This window comes from Cotesia typhae, unplaced genomic scaffold, assembly GCF_013202065.1.
Source record: "Cotesia typhae breed Kobodo isofemale line unplaced genomic scaffold, CoteBio_Ctyphae contig_27, whole genome shotgun sequence".
Classification (NCBI taxonomy): domain Eukaryota; kingdom Metazoa; phylum Arthropoda; class Insecta; order Hymenoptera; family Braconidae; genus Cotesia; species Cotesia typhae.
The window spans coordinates 1,937,607-1,957,764 of NW_027423733.1; the positions used below are offsets into that span (position 1 = coordinate 1,937,607).

Sequence of the window (20,158 nt, forward strand, 5' to 3'; positions counted from 1 at the left end):
AGACTGAATTCCAAAACAACGAACGTTTTGAACAAGTCAAATCCTTGCTACGGTTAGATTATCTGGTCCAAGAGGAAAAGGACCATGTCGAACGTTTAATAAAAAATTTTGCGGATCGATTCTATTTACCGGGAGAACCTCTAAGTTCTACTAAAAACTTTCGACATAGAATACCGACGCACAACGACAGACCGATCACCGTAAAACAATATCGAATTCCCCAAGCCTTAAAACTGAACTAGACAAATACGTACAGGCATCATTAGACTCAGGCATCATTCAACCTTCTGAATCGCCTTATAATAGTCCAGTGTGGATTGTACCAAAAAAACCAGATTCCCAGGGAAACAAGAGGTGGCGGGTAGTAATTGATTTTAGACCGTTAAATGAAGAAACAATTACTGACGCGTACCCTTTACCCAACATTGCGGACATATTGGATCAACTGGGAGGGTCTAAATATTTCTCTGTCTTCGATTTAGCTTCTGGTTACAATCAAATAGAAATGGATGCGAGAGATTGTCAAAAGACTGCTTTCTCGACACCCTTGGGACATTGGGAGTATCGTCGAATGCCGTTCGGATTAAAAAATGCTCCGGCTACGTTCCAGCGGTTAATGGACACGGTATTAACGGGATTGCAGGGTATCTCTTTGTTTGTATATTTGGACGATATAATTATCTTCGCTCGCGATTTGAACGAACACGAACGTAAATTCACTGAGTTAATGATGAGATTAAGACAAGCTAATCTCAAACTACAACCCGATAAATGTGAATTTCTGAGACCGGAAGTAAATTATTTGGGTCATGTAATTAGTGATGAAGGATTAAAACCTGATCCAAATAAAATAGTATCCGTCCAGAATTTCCCGGTACCTAAAACCCAAAGAAATATTAGGGAATTTTTAGGCCTCACAGGTTATTACCGGCGATTTATCAAATCATATTCTTCAATCGCGAAACCTTTAACAAAATTATTAGAAAAGGAAGCTGAATTCGTTTGGACCGAGGCTACTCAAAAAGCATTTGACCAACTTAAAGATACCTTATGTACAGCTCCCATTTTACAGTATCCCGACTTTGATAAACCCTTTAATATAACAACTAACGCGTCCGGTTATGCAATCGGAGCAGTTTTATCACAGGGTGAAGCGGGAAAAGATCGACCCATCGCATATTATTCGCGTGTCCTCCGAGGACCAGAATTGCGCTACGATACGTACGAAAAAGAGGCTCTGGCAATCGTTCAAGCAGTCAAACATTTTCGACCCTACGTGTACATGAGGAATTTTAAAATATATACCGATCACAACCCATTGGTATGGTTTAAATCCGCGAAAGATGGAAACGCTCGAATCTTAAAATGGCGTCTTCGTTTAGCCGAGTACGACTATGATATAGTTTACAAACCGGGTAAGATAAATTTAAATGCCGACGCGTTATCTAGAAATCCCGTAGAAAACGTAAATGTAGTCACTCGCGCACAATTAGCAAAAGAGAAGTCCCAAACTAACTCTTCTCATCGGTCGACAGAAATACCACACATTTCTGACCGGACTATTGGAGATCCGACAGGTCGCGAAAACACTCGTGAAGTCCCTCAGAAAAGAGGGAGGCCCTCGAAAAATCGCGGGAACCTGGATGGAAAGGTTGACGAAATCAACACTCGGGAAGTCCCCATGCGAGGGAGGTCCCCGAAACCTCATGAGATTACTAACACACATCTCGATGATAACGACGCCATTGAACCCGATGAAGATACTTACTCAGATAGTAGTTCATCTTCTGGTGAATCGGACCATCCTATAGTAGACGATCTCGATCAACATATCAAACCAAAACGCGTAACAAATATCATAGTAGTAAAAGATCTCTTTCAATACCGAGATGATAATTTAGTTTATTTCTTAAATGAATCTGGTCAGCCGATAGATGAAGGGTCTCGAGCTTTACAAGCTCAGAATAGATTACCGAAATCAGGATTCATGGATATCGGACAAATTCATTGTAGCAAACACGGGAATAAAAATTATTTCGGTTTAGTAATTTGCGGTGTCGAAGGAGGATCGGTCATTCGAACTAGGTGCAACCTCGCCAAATGCCTAGTAAAATTAAAAGGGATTTTCCGTGATAAAGGGATAACCTCGTTATCAATAGCCTTCTCGAATGACATCGAGAATATCCCATGGGCGGAAATCCTTGCAGTAATTCACGATATTTATGGATCGGAACCAATAAAAATCATTATTTGTCTCGGAACAATTCGATATGTACCTAGGGAAGAACGCGATCTTATTTTTTTTGAAGCACATAAGTCCCCGATAGGTGGTCATAAGGGAGTTTCCAAAACCTTTAATAGGATACGAGCAAATTACTTTTGGGAAAATCTAAAAGCCGATATCCAATTACGAATTCAGCAATGCTTAGAATGCCAACTAAAGAAACTGGTTCGAATAATAACGCGACAACCCATGCTTATCACAGATACTCCTGGGACAGTATTTGAGAAAATCGCGATGGACATAGTAGGTCCTTTACCTCGTACTAAGAATTGTAAGGAGTATATCCTTACAATTCAAGATCAACTGTCCAAATTTTGCGTGGCAATTGCTCTTCCCAACATGTTAGCTACAACAGTCGCGGACGCGTTTATCAAACACTATATATGCTCGTTCGGTGCCCCAAAAGCGGTATTAACTGATCAGGGCAGAAATTTCATAAGTAGCTTTATGCAACGAATCTGTAAAAGATTCAAAATCAAAAAAATTCAGACTACTGCATTTAGACCTCAATCTAACGGTTCCCTAGAACGGTCGCATCACGTTCTAGGAGAGTATCTAAAGCAGTATGTAACACACGATAAAGAATGGGATCAGTGGTTGGAACTAGCTACTTTTTCTTATAATACTTGTGTTCATCAAGGAACTCAATTTACTCCTTATGAATTAGTATTTGGAAGGGTCGCTAGGGTACCAACTAGTGCTCCACCTCATGATTTAGATCGCTTACCTAACTACCATGATTATATCAGTAATCTCGTAGACCAGTTGATTAAAATACGCCGTTTAGCTCATGAAAATTTAGTTAACGCAAAACTCAAATCCAAGGAATACTACGATAGACAATTAAAACCAGTCACCTTTAACGTAGGTGACAATGTTTTCTTATTAAAAGGGCCAAAACCCCATAAATTCGGGGATCATTACGATGGCCCCTACAAAATAGAAGAAGTTTTCTCCAATGGAAACGTTAAAATTAAAATCAAAAATAAATCTAAAATTGTACACCCTAATCGGTTAAAGAAAACAAAGATCAAAGTTTTACAACCTAAAACCAAACGTCCTAAAGTCATGGATCCCGATCCCGATTTTAGATTATAATAATTTTATTTCTAGGATCATCAGTTTATTGATCATGAATTACATTGCATTAATCCTGTTGTGGTTCAGTTGGAAAGCAGTAGACGCAATCATAGGTTATGATTGTGGCAATAAAGTTTTAAATACCACCACTATTTCACTGATCGACATCGACGAATGTGATCTCGAAGGGGATCGGGTGGAAGAGTCCCTTCCGGACATTGCACTGCTTCAACTTAATGAATTTGATCACACTAATGTAATGCAGTGTAAAATCGAAATCAGAAGAATTATACAACACTGCGGTTGGCAGTCGTATAATTCAATAGTTAGTCAGGGGATTAATGAATATATATACCCCATATCTCGAGAATTGTGTCAGGTAGCACACGACCATGGCACAATTCAGATAGGAAACACTATTATCGATGGTATCCCGATCAATGTAACTATTACGCGAAGCAATACCTTAGCAGGTAGTGTTAATAACAATGCCGACTGCACTAACTCTCAATATAGCGACCCTTACGGTACTTGGGATAGTGTATTTGTTGTCGGAACTGCTAAAATAACAATCCAGTCACATAATACGCGAGTAAAAGTCGCAGATGACAAAATATATTTACCATCGGGATACCATCGTAAATTAAGCAAAGGTCATTGTATTGACCCTGTTAACGGGTATTCGTACTGGAACGCACTACCACGAAAGTACTGCCTTCCAGATACTTACTCTATTTTATATCGTGGTCGAGCCACAAAGTTAACTTCTACTAAAGAAACTGTGTACTCACTCAATGTAAGAGACACAAGTTTCTCATTAAGTATTACAGGAACTGAGATCTCATGTGGCATTAAACTAATAAAAACTGAACATCCTAAATTAGTCATTGTTGAAAGTTCAAACTTAGAGTCATTGGAAAAAAATAATATCGTGAAATCAAATCCCGACAATCTAGATATATTTCTCTACGGGAATGCGAAATTCGTTTACGTAGAAAGATACTTGAGGTCTCAGGTCAAAACTTTATATTTAGATGTATTAAAGAGAAAGTGTCAATTAGAGAGAGAGGTGCGGAAAAATACATTGTCCATCGCTTCAACGCAGCCAGACGAATTCGCCTTTCGCTACATGGAGGGTCCTGGGTATATGGCGATAGTTGCTGGAGAAGTCATCCACATAGTTCAATGTGTTCCCGTCGAAATCAAGATTCAACAGTTGGAACGATGTTACAATCGGATGCCGGCTCAACGGGGAAACCAAACAATATATTTAACACCACGGACGCACGTCATAACAAATTACGCTGCAGAATTACCATGCAACACCCCCTTATTGCAACAATATAAATTGGGCAACACTTGGTATAAATTCTTGCCAAAACCTATCGAGACGATGCCGCCAAAAATCCTGAAGCCGAGTACCAAGATGACCTGGGAATACCAAAATCCTGCAAATCTTGCCACCGGAGGAATTTACTCTGAAGCCGATCTAGAAGCCATGCGAGGGAGGATAATGTTCACCATGGAACAAAATGTAGTCATGGAGACCATAGCTCGACAGTTTACCAACGGTTCCCACGAGAGTCCGTCATAGCTATATGCACTCAACGAAGATATTTTAGAACATCTTGCAGAAAGTGCTTGGTCCAGAACATGGGGAAAATTCATTGGATTTGGCACCTACTGTTCCGGCATCATCGGAATCATCATGTGCCTACGAATTATTAAACTCCTTGTAGACACTGTAATACACGGTTACGCTCTCCACTCGGTATACGGATCGTCTATTCATCTTATAGGAGCTATATGGGATTCCATTACTCATCTGCTTTTACATCTAAATCAACAAGTTCAACAGTCTTCCACCCAGCCTCAGTCAGTTGAAAATGTGGAAGCCGGGATTGTAATACCACCATCGGCTCCAGAGATCTACCCAACATTACCCGCCAGTACCACCTCAACAGAGACAACCACGGTCAAATCAACGAACGCTACAGTCTTCGTGTAATTCAGCACCTGCCTCACATGAATAAGAAAAATAAAGTTACGTCGCATTTCGTTTCAAAGCCACTCGCGCTTCCGTCTAACGGCGGTGGTGTTATGTCTGGCCAAATTTTTATATATTTTTTCTATCAAGGGAAAATTTTCATAAAATCCCAAGTAAAACCGATAAGAACTTTATCTTTCTTAATGGTCAAAAGAAAAAAAAAATAAAAATATACAAAAAAACCCAAGACCATAAAATATTAGTAATATTATTTCAAAAGTACTTAGGTTATTTGCTTAAAAATGCCTACACAAATAGCCTAATGCATTTTATTTTCTCTAATATTTTTTATTACTATAATCCAAAAGGGTTCTTAGATAACATAAAACCTTGGTACTAAACGATCCATAAACCATTTACAATAAATTTAGGAATAAAGGTTTATAATCGTCTGAGGTATTTTTTTTGTAATCTTTTAAAATGTAAAATTTGTTACTTATTTAGTTAAAAATAGTTAAAAGAAAATCCTATGGTTAAATATACAGGACTGTAATACTGCCACGTGTACACCAAATGAGGATAAAATAACAAACTAACAAATTAATAAATTAATAAAGTAATACAGATTAATAAATTTATAAACTAATATACATTCGACATATTAATATTCATTATAATATGTCATTTTTAGAATTGTTAATTATAACAGTTAAAAATTAATAATGAATAACAATTATAAAAACCAATAATATAATTGTAATAGAATCAATAAGAAAAATTTGTTAATAAATAAACATTATTATAAGTACTAAAACGTTGAAGATTGCTAATAATCATTAACATAGAGATAATTAGTTTTAATTAAATAATTATTTCACAATATGATTATTATTATTTAAAAATGTTAGTTTGTGTGTGGGTGTGCACACTGACAAGCTAGCATCAGGGTAGTCCTTTACCTGCCCAAAATAGTTACGGAGTAGGGGTGATACCCTGAAAACTGACCCTGATTGGAAAATGCTGTGCTCCAACTCAAGGCTCAATAGGTGGAGCCTTAATTAGAGAACACTTATATAACTAAGAGTTCGTTACTTTTTTTCTAATCTCCAGTACGAGTTCAGTCCTAGTTCAACTATCTCAACAGTTAGTTATCAGTTACTTGTTTTAAACTTTGGTCAATCGATACCATTTTCAAGTGTTAAATTTTAATAGTTACATTCAAGTATCCGCATACTTAGTTTTCTCTACATACAGTAGGAAAACGTGTAACTGAGAATAACCGTTCACTTTCAATTTGAGTCAATACATTTTTTCCTGATTTCATTCAAGTGTCCGCACACTTTGTTTCTCCTCATATCGTGGAAAACGTGAAACAACACAAAAATAACGACTTCGGTAGTTTGAGACAAGTGAACATCCCGTATCCTGATAAAACATACAGCAGGATCCAATCAAGGATCAACTCAACAGGGATCATCGGTTTATTGTAAGTTATAACATTTAACAAATTAAGTTACCTTTATATTCAGACTTTCAATTTAGAATTTGTAAATCTATAGTTAAAATAAATTCAACACAAAAGTAAAACACCCATCTAACATTATTACATTCCAAACACAATCTCACGATCCCGGTCTATAGGTCGCAAGACTTGGACCCAAATTATATTTCAATAAGTCTAATCTTGGACATAACACCATTCTTCTCTGATGAGGTGGACTCTTTTGAATGGGTCGTATAGTATGCCCGGATTCGCTTCCATTAGTTTTATATTCACCTCGTCAGCTCCCCATGCCAGGTGTCCGATTCCCAGGAGGAGAAGTGGTGCAGCTATCATAATTTTTTTTTTTTTTTTTTTTTTTTTTTCGTAGATTTTTGCGTCTATATGTATATTTACTGAAACAAACAATCTAAGTTCTTTTTAGTCGAAATTTTCGCGGCTGGCTGTTTTAGCCTTATTTGGGTGGATTAATTTCCGTTTTCCGTTTTCTTTTTCTATTATTAAATTCCCCATTTCGTTTATTTCGACTATTTTGTATGGGCCAGTATAGTAACGATCTAATTTATTTTTTCTAGGTTCTTTTAATGTAAATACGAAGTCTCCTACGTTAAATTGGGCCGGGTGTATATGTTTATCAAATCGAATTTTTGACTCGTGTTTAGCTTTCGTTAGATTTTCCGCAGATATTCGTTGGATTTCGGAAATTCGGCTAATCAGGTCTGCTAGATAATCGTTACATGATTCGATTTTACTGAAGTCTGGAAATTGAGTCGGACTACGGGCTTTTCTTCCATACAAAATTTCGTAGGGTGTGAATTTCGTAGCCGTGTGTACGGTGGTATTATAATTTAGCATTGCCATTGGGATGTATCGATCCCAGTTACTGAATTTATCTACGTAAGCCCGGAGGTAGTCGACTAAAGGCTGGTGAGATCGCTCCAAGGCTCCATTCGATTGAGGATAGTAGGAAGAAGTTGTTATTCTTTGAATTTTCAGCGCTTTGGCTAGTTGTTGGATTAATTTGCTTGTGAATGAGGTGCCCTTATCTGATAGAATTACGCGAGGGCACCCATAAAGGGCAATATAGTGATTTAATAGGGCATCTGCGACAATTACTGCTCTGATATCGGGGAGAGGAACTGCTGCAGCTGCTTTAGAAAAATTGTCTTGAATCGTTAGGATGTGTAAGTTACCGTCAGGGGTCATAGGTAGGGGTCCTACCGTATCTATTTCGAATTTTTTCGAAAGGTTCAAAGGGTGTATCTGTGATGGACATAGGTTGTTTGGTCTTTATTCGCGTGAGTTTATTTTTCTGACAGATTTCGCAAGCTCGAATGTAATTATAGATATTGTCTTTCATTCCTGGCCAGTAATATCTTTCGCGAATACGCCAATAAGTTTTTACTACGCCTTTGTGGCCCCCTATTAGACTGTTATGATTTTCTTCTATTATTTTTGTTCGTAGGGATTCGTCTGGTACCTCGACATCCCCTTCGCACAAAGTAATTGTTAGTGGGCAGTCTCTTAATTCTTGTGATAAATAACCTTGGATGTTGAGGTCATCGAACTCATCTCCTTGTTTTGCACAGCGGAGTGAGTGAATGTCGTGTTTGTGCATCGACTGTCGAAGGTTTCTCAATCCTTCGATCAGGTCGATTGGGTCTAGTTTTTCGAAATGTTTTGTCTTAATAAATACCGTGAAGATTTTACAACGACCTAATTTGGTGACAAATACATCCCTTTTTGTAGGTTTTGAGGCCTGAAGGTCGTCAGCATTTATGAATTTTAAGTCACGGAGCAGCTTCGCTACGGGTTTTATTATTTCGCAGTCGGCCGCTAAGAAATGTAATAAATGGTCTCGGGCATAGGTAAGCCCATCTCGGCTGGTTGTAAATTTTATTTTTATATCGGGACCTTTTTCAGGTATACTTTCGCCTGAACTAGAGGGTGAAGATATTTTTGGTCGATTACGTCGTTCGGCAAAGATATTTTCGGCTTCTTCGAAAGTTGGAGGGTCGTAAGCGATGAAGGGTGGTCCAAATCGGTGTTTCCCTACATCATCCCCCACTGTTTTATTCCCGCATGTTGTTAACTTATTTTGGGTTTTATCCGACTCATGGGATTTTTCCGAGTTATTATTATCTGGTGGATTGGTTGATTTAATCCTTTGTGGTAAATTATTTATTTGTTCTACCCGTTCTGGTTCGATAAGGGTGTTATTCGCGTTGGACGGTTCAAGTTCGATTATTTCCTGTATTCCCTTGCCGTGTTCGTCTACGATTTGGCGGCTTGTGTGGTCATAATGGATACCCATGGCCGCTAGTTCATCAGGGATGAGGACTCTTCCGAAGATTGGGGTTCGGGGTTCTGGACCGTCTCTTAAATATCCAGTGAATCGGGATTTAATTAAGTTTTGTGGTGTTAGAGAGTTTTTATTTAGTTGTTTTTCATTTTTATCGTGTACGTTGACGACGTTTCTTGTATTAGCAATTTCTGCTGAGGTTGCAGGTTCCGGCTCTACGATGACGGGGTGTTCCGTTTCGCTGGGATTTTCGCTTCTTCCCGTATCTTCTGGGCTGATGTCGCTGCTTGATTCTGCTTCGAGGTCATCGCTGTTGTCTCTAAGAAACTCGTCGACATTAGTTTCAGTTGCTGTGTCATCTACGGAATCTTCTTCGCTTCGCCAGAGTAGAGGCATTTTACTTAGCGACTGGCGGATATTTTTCGCTGTTTGGGAACTAGTTCTTTTCATTTTTGCTAGTTCTTGGGGGGTGTAATTGAATATTGCTTCTTCTAGAAGCATTTTTTCTAGAGCTTTCTCTTTATAAGGATTTTCCGGTGGGGGTCGCCTTTTAATGATTTCATCGAACATTTTTATTAGGTCGAGGGTTTTTCGTCTTTGTCTTTGTGGGATGATGTTTTCTTTATTCTTTTCTAATTCTTCGTCCTTCTCCTCTTCATCGTCCCCCTCTTGTCCCGTATCTGGTTTGTTAATCGTGGAGGGTCCGGGAGTTGAGGCTGGCAGGAAAACATCATCGTCCCCCTCTTGTTCGTTTGCTGTTGATTTTGTCTTAGGATCTTCTGTAGTTAAATCAAGGTTGCTATCTTCGAAGTAATTTATTTTGGGCGGGATTCGCGTTTTTCCCATTTCCCTTTTTCTAAGACGGGAAGCGATTGTTTCTCTGACTTCGGGGGCGTTGCTGATTCTTGGTCTATTTTTTGATCCGAGAGGGCGACCAGGGCGCTTGATCAATTGAATCGCTTCTTCATCTGAGAGTATTTTATGTGATTTTATTATCGTAGTATTATTCGTGATGGGCAGTGCTAAATAATCATTTTCGGTAATATTATTTGATTCGTTTTCTAAGGGCTCGGGACGACCTTCGGGGTTATATGAGAGTCCCTCCGCGTATTGTTCCGTGATTTTGTGACGAACAAGGACATTAAATTTGTATCTGCTTAATTTCGACCGCCATTTAGCTTGCCTTTCGGTGACAGTCGTGCTGTCCCTTAGCCAGGCGACACAAGGGCTACTGGTTATTAAAGTAAAATGTTTTTGGAGATAAGGTCGAAATTGTTGAATGGCGTAAACTACGGCGAGGCATTGTTTTTCAATGTCAGTATATCGAGTTTCGGTGTCGTGAAAGACACGTGAGACACATGACACTATTTTCTCTGCGTCTCTGTCTAAGTCATCATCCCCTTCTGTCGTCTGCTGACTGAGGATTCCGGATATTCCTGAGTCTGACGCGCTGACTGCTAGGATGAAGGGTTTATTGAAATTCGGGTATTTGAGGAATGAGCCCACGCAGAGGGCATTTTTGATATCGTCGAATGCCTTTTGCGCTTTTTCGTTCCATGTGAAGGGCTTAGTTTTTCGAGTAAGATCCGTTATAGGTTTAGCCCTTTCAGCGAAGTTTTGTATGAATCTTCGGTAGTAGTTTGCGAGTCCCATAAATTTTCTGGCTTCTGTATGATTCCTAGGTCTCGAGGCATTTTTTAGTGATGAAATCTTTTTCGGATCTGGTTTTACGCCTTCTTTCGTTATTACGTGACCTAGATAATCTACTTCCGGGCAGAGAAATTTACATTTTTCGGGTTGAAGGGTGAGACCAGCTTCTCTCAGTCTATTGAATAATCTTTGAACTCTCACCCCATGTTCTTGTAGGGTTTTTCCATAGCTGACTAAATCATCGATATAAATAAACAATTCTGTCCCTTTTAATCCGCTTAAGGTAGAGTCCATCATTCGTTGGAAGATAGATGGAGCGCATTCTAGTCCAAAAGGCATGCAACGATATTCCCAGTGCCCGTCTGGGGTAGAGAACGCCGTTTTTGATGCGTCTGCGGGGTGCATTGGGATTTGGTGGAAACCCATGGCGAGATCAAACACGCTGAAGTAGTTAGCGTCGCCTAATTGGTCTAATATATCGATAATTAGGGGTAAAGGGTAGGCATCCCCTCTTGTAATTTTATTTAATTGCCTAAAGTCAATAACCATTCTATATTTTTTTATAGAGGCGTCATTTGATTTTTTTGGTACGATCCACAAGGGTGAGTTGTACGGAGAGTTAGATTTTCGGATTATTCCTTGTTTTTCAAGATTTTCGACCTGCCTGGCGATTTCTTCCCGATGTTCTGGGGGAAATCGATATTGTTTTATTCTCACCGGTTCGTTGGTGGTGGTTTCTATCCGGCAGGTGAAATTCTTCGAACGACCTAATTTATCTCTGGGGAGGTGAAATACGTCGTGATTATTTTTGATGAGATTTTGAACTTGTTCTTCTTCCTCCTCGTTGAGGTGATCTACTGGTATTTTCTGGAGTAGAATCTTTATACGTTCTTGTTTATCTATTATACGGCTGGAGTTTTCTATAGAAGGGGAGTCGGATTCGTCCCCTTCTGAGCTTGGATTATCAAATTCGAAATCCTCGAGTGTTTGAGGTCCTATGTCGATGTCTACCGGGTTTGAATTTAGGTTAATGATCATGCACATGGCGTACCCGTCGTCTACCTTGAGAACTGCTTCTCCTCCGAGTACCCCTTTCGGAAGGTTCATTCGGGGGAGGTATCCCTCTCCTTTTTCGAAACTTTGGATTGGTACTGCTACTGATACTCTCATCCGAGGTGGCAAGGTGTAGCTGGAAGAAGGCTTTGTTTCAAGGCTAAAAGGTGTTGGTTTAGAAGGGCAGGACAATATAACTAGGGTTTGGTCATCGTAAGAGATTTCAGCTTTTTCGGCTTCGAAAAAGTTGTTTCCTAAGATTTTTTTTTTTTTAATTTTTTTTTTTTTTTGAAAATTTAAGCAAATCGCTTCATTCAACAGTTTTTTTCAAAACTAATCCCTCTGCGCTAAAAAAAATTTTTTTTAATTTTTTGGTCAAAATTGAAAATTTCTGACTTTTGATTCTTAATCATGGTTAGACGACATTTATCGGAGGTGGAAGTCGCTCGGTTAGTGACTCTTATCGATGAAGGTTACACTCAACATGCAGTTGCTATCCGGATGGGTGTAAGTCAATCTGTCGTATCTCGAGCTTATACCAGATACCAAAAGACGAATCAATATCATCGTCGCCCCGGACAAGGTCGCCATCGAGTCACTAATGCCCGCGATGATCGAACAATTGTTAGAGAAGTTCGACGACAACCTTTCATCAATGCGAATATTGTCGCTCGAAACTTCCCCAATCGCAGACAACAGCAACAGCGACGACGGCATCAAGTGCGAAACATTTGCTCTCGAACAATCATCAACCGTCTTCGTGAAACTGGGTTACACGCACGACATCCTAATCGTGTACCCCTGTTGACAGCAAGACATCGTCGAGCTCGTTTAGCGTATGCTTACGATCATCGAAATTGGAACTTGTGGGAATGGACAAATGTTTTATTCACTGATGAGTCTCGTTTTAATCTGTATGGCAACGATCGACGTCCTCTCGTTTGGCGCCGTCGTGGAGAACGTTTTCGCCAGAACTTTGTCCGTCCAGTCGTTGCCTACGGCGGTGGATCAGTTATGGTGTGGGGCGGCGTTTCACGAAATTGGAGAACACCTTTGATAATTGTACGCGAAAATTTGACAGCTAGACGTTACATCGACCAAATTTTAAGGCCCATTGTTCTGCGCAGACGACAACATCTGAGGTCGTTCATATTGATGCAAGATAATGCACGTCCACACACAGCCAACATTACCCGGCGCTTCTTTGAGCGGCATGACATCACATTGTTGCGACACCCAGCAATGAGTCCAGATCTCAACCCCATAGAGCACGTTTGGGACATAATGGGCCGTCGGTTGCGCAGAGAGTATCCAAATTTGCCGAACTTAGCTGCTTTGGAGCGCGCGCTTCAGCACATTTGGAATACCATTCCGCAGCCTCAAATTACCGTCTGCATAAACATGGCTGAACGTTTGAGAGCCGTTATTGAAAACAGGGGTGGTAATACCCGGTATTGAACCAACAAAAACCTTCAGAGAATGAGTTTGGAGTCATTAAATACGGTGGAACTGACGAGCCACCGGGTCTCAATTCTCCTGAAATACCTTACACACACACACACACACACACACACACACACACACACACACACACACACACACACACACACACACACACACACACACACAGAAGCGTAAATCCGACCGCGCGACCTCCACGTGGTACGCTTTGGATAACGCTAATGCCGGAGGTAATTGTTTTCTTAAACTTTTGAAGAGAAAAAATTTCAAAAAAAATTTTTTTTTTTTTTTCAATTTAAGCACTTTCTGGAACAAAAATGTGGAAAAAGCTCGAAAAAATAATTTTTTTTCTCATTTTTAAAAATTATGATCTTTTCAGAGCAAAAAACGTGATCCTTTAATTTTTTCAAAAATTCGATCAAGTGAAACAAAAAAACGGCTGGCTGGATTAATTTGATTCTTTGTAGGGTTTTTGTGGACATATTGAACTGTAAAAGGCACACTTAACATTAGTGGTTTCCTCAATATTTTCGATCCAGCGCTTGATTTTCCAAAAAACCACTAAAAGCCCTTTTTTGTTGCATTTTCAAATTCATGTGACGGAAAAAAAAAATTTTTTTCGAAAAAACAATGGACAGTCGTTAAGGGAATTCATTCAAGTTCTTGAAACCTACCTTTAACTTTCTGTGCGATAATTGGTTGCTGAGATATCGATAATCAAAGACAAAAAGATCCTTTTCCATTTGAAGACCGATATCTCAGCGAGGAGTGGACGTATCAGGGTGTTTAAAAAAAGAAATTAAAGCTAAATGAACAAAGTATCCGATCCTTATGGTGGTTAAGCTAAAAAAATTTTTTCCACGCCCGTAGACCAAAAAAAAAACTAAAAAAATTTTGAGAATTTTTTTGTTGTTGGTTTTTCTACGATTACTCAGAAACCGCGGAGGCTACAAAATTTTGAAGTTCTAATCCAAAAACTAGACACTTGGAGCTACAATTTCCTTTTTTTTATTTCCTGTACGACCATTTCTCTCAAAGTTACGGCCTGTTGAAAACTACCGAAAAATTTGGAATTTTTTTTTGTTCCCTTAATTTTTTCCAGTAGTGTATAATTATATATGGTTGTACCTAATTATATATAATTATACCTAATTATATAAAATTATATATGATTATATTTGGCCATTTTTCATATATAATCATATATAAACAATTTATATATAAATATATATAAAAATTTTTTCTCGAGATCTTTCAATTTTATACTAAAAAAAAATCAAGCCTTTTATCAAAAGTTGCTTTGATGCTCGTACTTCATTAAGCGGTGAAATGATTTTGATAATTTAATGTTTGACTATGTCGTTTTTTCAGAACACATCAATTATCATAATTACAGCTGAAGATTATGATGATCCAGATACAAATAATACGAAAGTAATGTATAAAATCCTTAATAATTCGTTAATAACTACTGATTATCAGTACCCAGAATCTTGTAAAAATCCTTTTAAATTGATTACGGAGAATTTAAAAGAAGCACGAATATTAACAGACCGAAATTTGAGCAGATGCTACGGAACCTGGGCAGTTACGATTTATGTAAGTTTTGTTTTTGCATATATTAGCTTTTAGAGCTTGTGTCATTATACATGTTAACGAATAACTTAGAGAATCAATGATTTTCAAGAAATCGAGAAGTTATGAGTTTCATTTCAGTTTTCAAAAAATAAGTTTTCACTAGATCTCTGCTTTTTGAGGTCCTAGAAATTCTTTCGGACCATTTCTATAAGAATTCCACTATTTCTGTGTGCATGCGTGAATAAATAAAGAAATATATATATATATATATATATATATATATATTAGGGTGGTCCTTATGTTGGGTTTTTTGAAATTTTTTTTTCACGATAGTTCAAAATCGGTTCCAAATCTATAAAAAAAAAAATCATGCCAAGTTATAGCTCTTAATTTTAATATTAACCCGCGCCCCCCGACGGTCAAAGTTTTAAAGGAAAATAACATGGGAAAAGTTATATTTTTACTTTGGAATTTTTTACGTCATAAACTAACCAACAAATCACATCAAAAAATATTTTTTCTAATGCAAAATTTAACGGTCTACAAAAAAGGTCTCTTATCATTTTTTGATAATTCTAACGGTTTTGAAGTTATTCGAGGTCTACATTGAAACTATAATCTTTTTCATAGTTTTTTCTGTTTTTTTGATCATTTAATAGTTCATAAATCATGAACCGGTTATTCTTTATAATCTCATTGGATTTTTTTGTTTAGAAAATTTTCAAAGTAACTGTAACTTTGGAATAATAGTAACACCAATTCATTTTTTTAGCCTGAACTGTCGAACATTTTAAAGATTTTTAACTTTTTTTGGATACAAAAGAAATTCGGGACCTATTGTCTCGATTTTTATTGTTATTGGTACAAATATCAACAAACTCCAATTTCAAATTTTGATTTCTGGTTAAAAACATTATAGAAACCGATCATGCCGCCATCTATTAGATTTTACTTCAATCTCTAACACTAAAATTAATTCTCAGATTACTCATAACCTACATTTATTTCTCAGCTTGATCAAAATTGTTCAATTACTAGTACTGATGCCTTTTTGATATATAAATAAATTTTTTGAGTTCATTTATCCGATATTTAAGTAATCAGTTAAATATGGAGTGATCACGTTTACGTCAAAACATTTTTTTTATTGGTGATGTTGACGTTCAAATCGTAGGTAACAAATTACCATCGAAATTGCAAGCTTTGAAAGTGTTATTTTTTTATACACGTATTTTAAATAATACTATCACAGATAGTGTTGCTGCAGTGATTGATGAAATTATTGTGTTTTGGAAGAAAGCTCGAATTCCCGTTCAAGATATGCAAAGATGTCGAGATAAGTTGAAAAAACTGTATGATGAGTGGCGCATACTTCTCAAACATAGAAATCGGAGTGAACTTGCTGTGAAAAAACAAAATGAATTTTCCTTTTCATTAAAAAAATTATTTGACATCGCACCGTCAAATGTATTTGAAATGGTTGATGAAAATTCCAAAGAATTCTTGAATAATCAGAGATCAGATGAACGAATTGGTTTTATTGCAAATATTAAGACGAAATACGATGACGATGAAATTGATGTTAAAAAATTAGAGAAACAATTGGATTTCGAAAAACGAAAATTGGAAAGTGAAAAAGAAAAATCATTATTTGGTAAATTATAATAATCAACTTACTCATTGATATTTTATTATTTTATAGTGAAGATATTTTTTGTCTTATCATTATCCTTTTTTGTAGACAAAAACGTTGAACTCTTATCAAGCCAAGGAAGTGCTCAATCAGTCTCTAGTGGAGAAGTATACATTCCAACTACTGCCGGCCAATTTAAATCAAGAAATATAAGAGGAACTCACAATATTCTCAACGAAAGTGTTGTAGCTACTTTTGACCGTTGTAAAGTAAGCGACAGAGATGCTGTGTTTATAACTACAGCTATTTGTCAGTCGCTTATCGATTTAAAATTCTTAGAAGTGGATATTAATTCCATTATTGTCAATCGATCATCTATTCGCCGATGTCGGCTTACTATGCGAGAGTCAAAATCAATAGAAATAAAAAAACATTTCCAAGACTTAAAGTTATCATCTATTGTTGTACATTGGGATGGAAAATTATTACCTAATTTGTTAAATACAGAAACTGTTCATCGATTGCCTGTAATAATTACTTCAGAAAGTAAAGAAATTATGTTAGGTGTACCAACGAGTGAAGATGGAACTGGAATGGCACAAGCTTCTGTAGTTCATAAGACATTATGTGACTGGGGATTCGACATATCTGTAAAAGCAATATGCTGTGACACTACTCCTTCAAATTTAGGCCTTCGTAATGGTGCTGCTGCATTACTGGAAAAATTGTTAGAAAGAGATTTGTTGTATCTTCCATGTAGGCATCATATATTTGAAATAGTCCTAAGATATGTCTTCGAAGCTGTTTTTCCAAATACTGTTGGTCCTAATGTTCCACTTTTTATCCGATTCCAAAAGCAATGGGGAGATTTAAATAAACTCAGTTACAAAACAGGTTTAGATGATCCGAAAAATGATAATATCTTGACAAATGAAAAAATTGAATCTATTAGAACTTTTGCGACTGAAACTCTTGCATCACAACTGCCTCGTGATGATTACAAAGAGTTATTAGAGCTTACTTTAGTTTTTATCGGTGTCATCCCCGAAAAATTTAGTTTTCGTAAGCCAGGAGCTTGTCACCATGCATGATGGATGGCAAAAGCTATTTATATATTGAAAATGTACATGCTTCGGGAGCAATTGTCATTGAAAAAAGGTGAAGATAATAAACTACGGCAAATATGTGTTTTTGTGACAATGGTTTATGTTAAAGCTTGGTTTTCGTCGTCAAATAGTGTCAAAGCTCCGTACCATGATCTACAGTTTATAAAAGAACTCAACAACTTTAAGGCAATCAACAGTAATCTTGCTACTGTGGCAATTAGTAGATTTATGAATCACTTGTGGTATTTATCTCCAGAATTAGCAATCATGGCTATTTTTGATGAGGAAGTTTCACAAGAAACAAAATTAAAAATTGTCGCTAAGCTGCGTAAAGAAGAAGAAACAATTGTGATTGATGATATTCCGGAAGAAGACTTGGATTATACTAGTGAAAAATGTAGTGTTAAACTACATCGATCAATTTTTTCAATAGATTCGGGTTACAAACAGAATTTTTAAAGATTCATCTTTCTGAATGGGCTCATAATGAACACTATAAAACTGCATTACGATTCGCTAAAAAACTATCGGTTGTGAATGACTGTGCTGAAAGAGGAGTTAAACTAGTGCAAGATTTTTGTAATCGTTATACTAAGGATGAAAAACAAATGCAATACGTGTTACAATTGGTTAAAGATCATCGTCAAATGTTTCCTGACGCACTTAAAAAAACTAATAAAAAAATTTCATGAAAGTATCTGTAATTAAAAATAAAAATGGTAATGTTTGTACATTTTCGATTCATTAAAATATTAATAATACACTTCTTTAATTGATTAATACTTTTCACGTAAATTATAGTTCAAAATTATATGCATAAGTAAAAAAAGTAATCTAATATGAATAATAACCCGTCTATGATTGTTGAATTATTAAATGACCAGAAAAAACTATGAAAAAGATTATAGTTTCAATTTAGACCTCGAATAACTTCAAAACCGTTAGAATTATCAAAAAATGATAAGAGACCTTTTTGTAGACCGTTAAATTTTGCATTAGAAAAAATATTTTTTAATGTGATTTGTTGGTTAGTTTATGACGTAAAAAATTCCAAAGTAAAAATATAACTTTTCCCATGTTATTTTCCTTTAAAACGTTGACCGTCGGGGGGCGCGTGTTAATATTAAAATTAAGAGCTATAACTTGGCATGATTTTTTTTTTATAGATTTTGAACCGATTTTGAACTATCGGGAAAAAAAATTTCAAAAAACCCAACATAAGGACCACCCTAGTATATATATATATATAAATATATATTAGGGAGACCCAAAAAAAAAAGATTATTTTTTTTCATGTCTCGTGTGAAAATATGTTAGTTTACTATGTTTTAAGAGTCCCCTCCAAAGGACAGCTCAAAAAAAATTTTTTTAATGGTGGCTCACAATTTTTTTAAATTTCCTAAATCCTCAAAAATCGATTTTTTTTTTTTCAAATGCTTTTTCTCGTAATTTCATTTCTTTTTACATGAAAAATTATGAAGATCCTGAAAATTTCAAGTCAAAATTTTAATATTTAGAGGTCGCTCCAATTTTTTTAAGTTTTCAAATCGAGTACTTTATATCTATTTGAGCAACTTCTTAACATGAATATTAACGAACTTAATATTTTTTTCTTTAAATTTCACATGCTAAAGAATGAAATTAAAGCACGTGTAAGATAATAGTCTTAACATTAAATATTTAGTTGCCGGGACTGGGTGTTAAAAGATGGAGTAGACACATTCGTGGTTATAATACTGTTTATTCTAAATTAATCACAAGCATAGTTTATTGTACAGAGTTTGAGTAGTTTACAAATATTGAGCACTTTGAACATAGTTATAATCTTGAATTATCACATTAATTCATGAGTACGCGTTGATTGAGTCAATTGAATTGTATTAATTAATGCATATTAATTAGACTGAGCATGAGTTGTAGAAAGTTGATCTTCAATTGAACTGATAATTAACTTACAATGTAATTAACACTAGCAATTATGAGCGAGAAATATGAGTAATATTGTAGAATTAGGTCAGCAGACGATTAATTAATTACACTTAATTAATAGTCATAGTCTGAGCGTATAAATTGGATTGACTGAGTGTAATGATTGATAGAGTGAATGAATGCAAGTGTAGTGAGAGTTTGAGCTTGAGTCTGGAGAGTTCACAGTAATGATTAATTGGATGAGCTGTATAAGTTAGAGTCACTGGATTATTAATTAATTAACAACAATTAACTCTCACAGTGTGAGCGAATGAGCCTTAAAACTAACGAGCTCAATTGAGTACTTGAGTCTCGGGATACGAGATAGAACACACAACGTTGAACACGGAATGGCGACAGACCAGAGCATGTGGCAGTCATCCCCAATCACCACCAAGCAACATCTGCAATGCGGCAGTTTATTTTGCCGCAGAATGACGTATCAATTAGTAATTGTAATATGCATTGTTGCTGGGTTGAACGTGTAGGTGACTGTTGTACGTATGTATGAGAGAGAGCGACACATGGGTAGCCATGTGACAATGAGTAAGAGAG

At 36.6% G+C, this 20,158-nt stretch overlaps 1 protein-coding gene across 11 annotated transcripts in view; it reads left to right on the forward strand.

Moving 5' to 3' along the window:
• The window catches only part of LOC141525717 (cadherin-AgCad1-like), a 313,469-nt gene that overhangs the window by 142,891 nt on the left and 150,420 nt on the right, over positions 1-20,158 (forward strand). For 10 of the 11 annotated variants that reach the window (XR_012478887.1, XM_074240289.1, XM_074240280.1 and 7 more), the window contains one exon: positions 14,690-14,917. The exons of the other annotated variant lie outside the window; for it this stretch is intronic. Coding sequence is in view for 9 of the 10 variants with exons in the window: in XM_074240289.1 (XP_074096390.1) it covers positions 14,690-14,917 (228 nt within the window). In the remaining variant the exon portion in view is untranslated. The remainder of the gene's footprint in view (positions 1-14,689; positions 14,918-20,158) is intronic. 11 annotated transcript variants of the gene reach the window in all.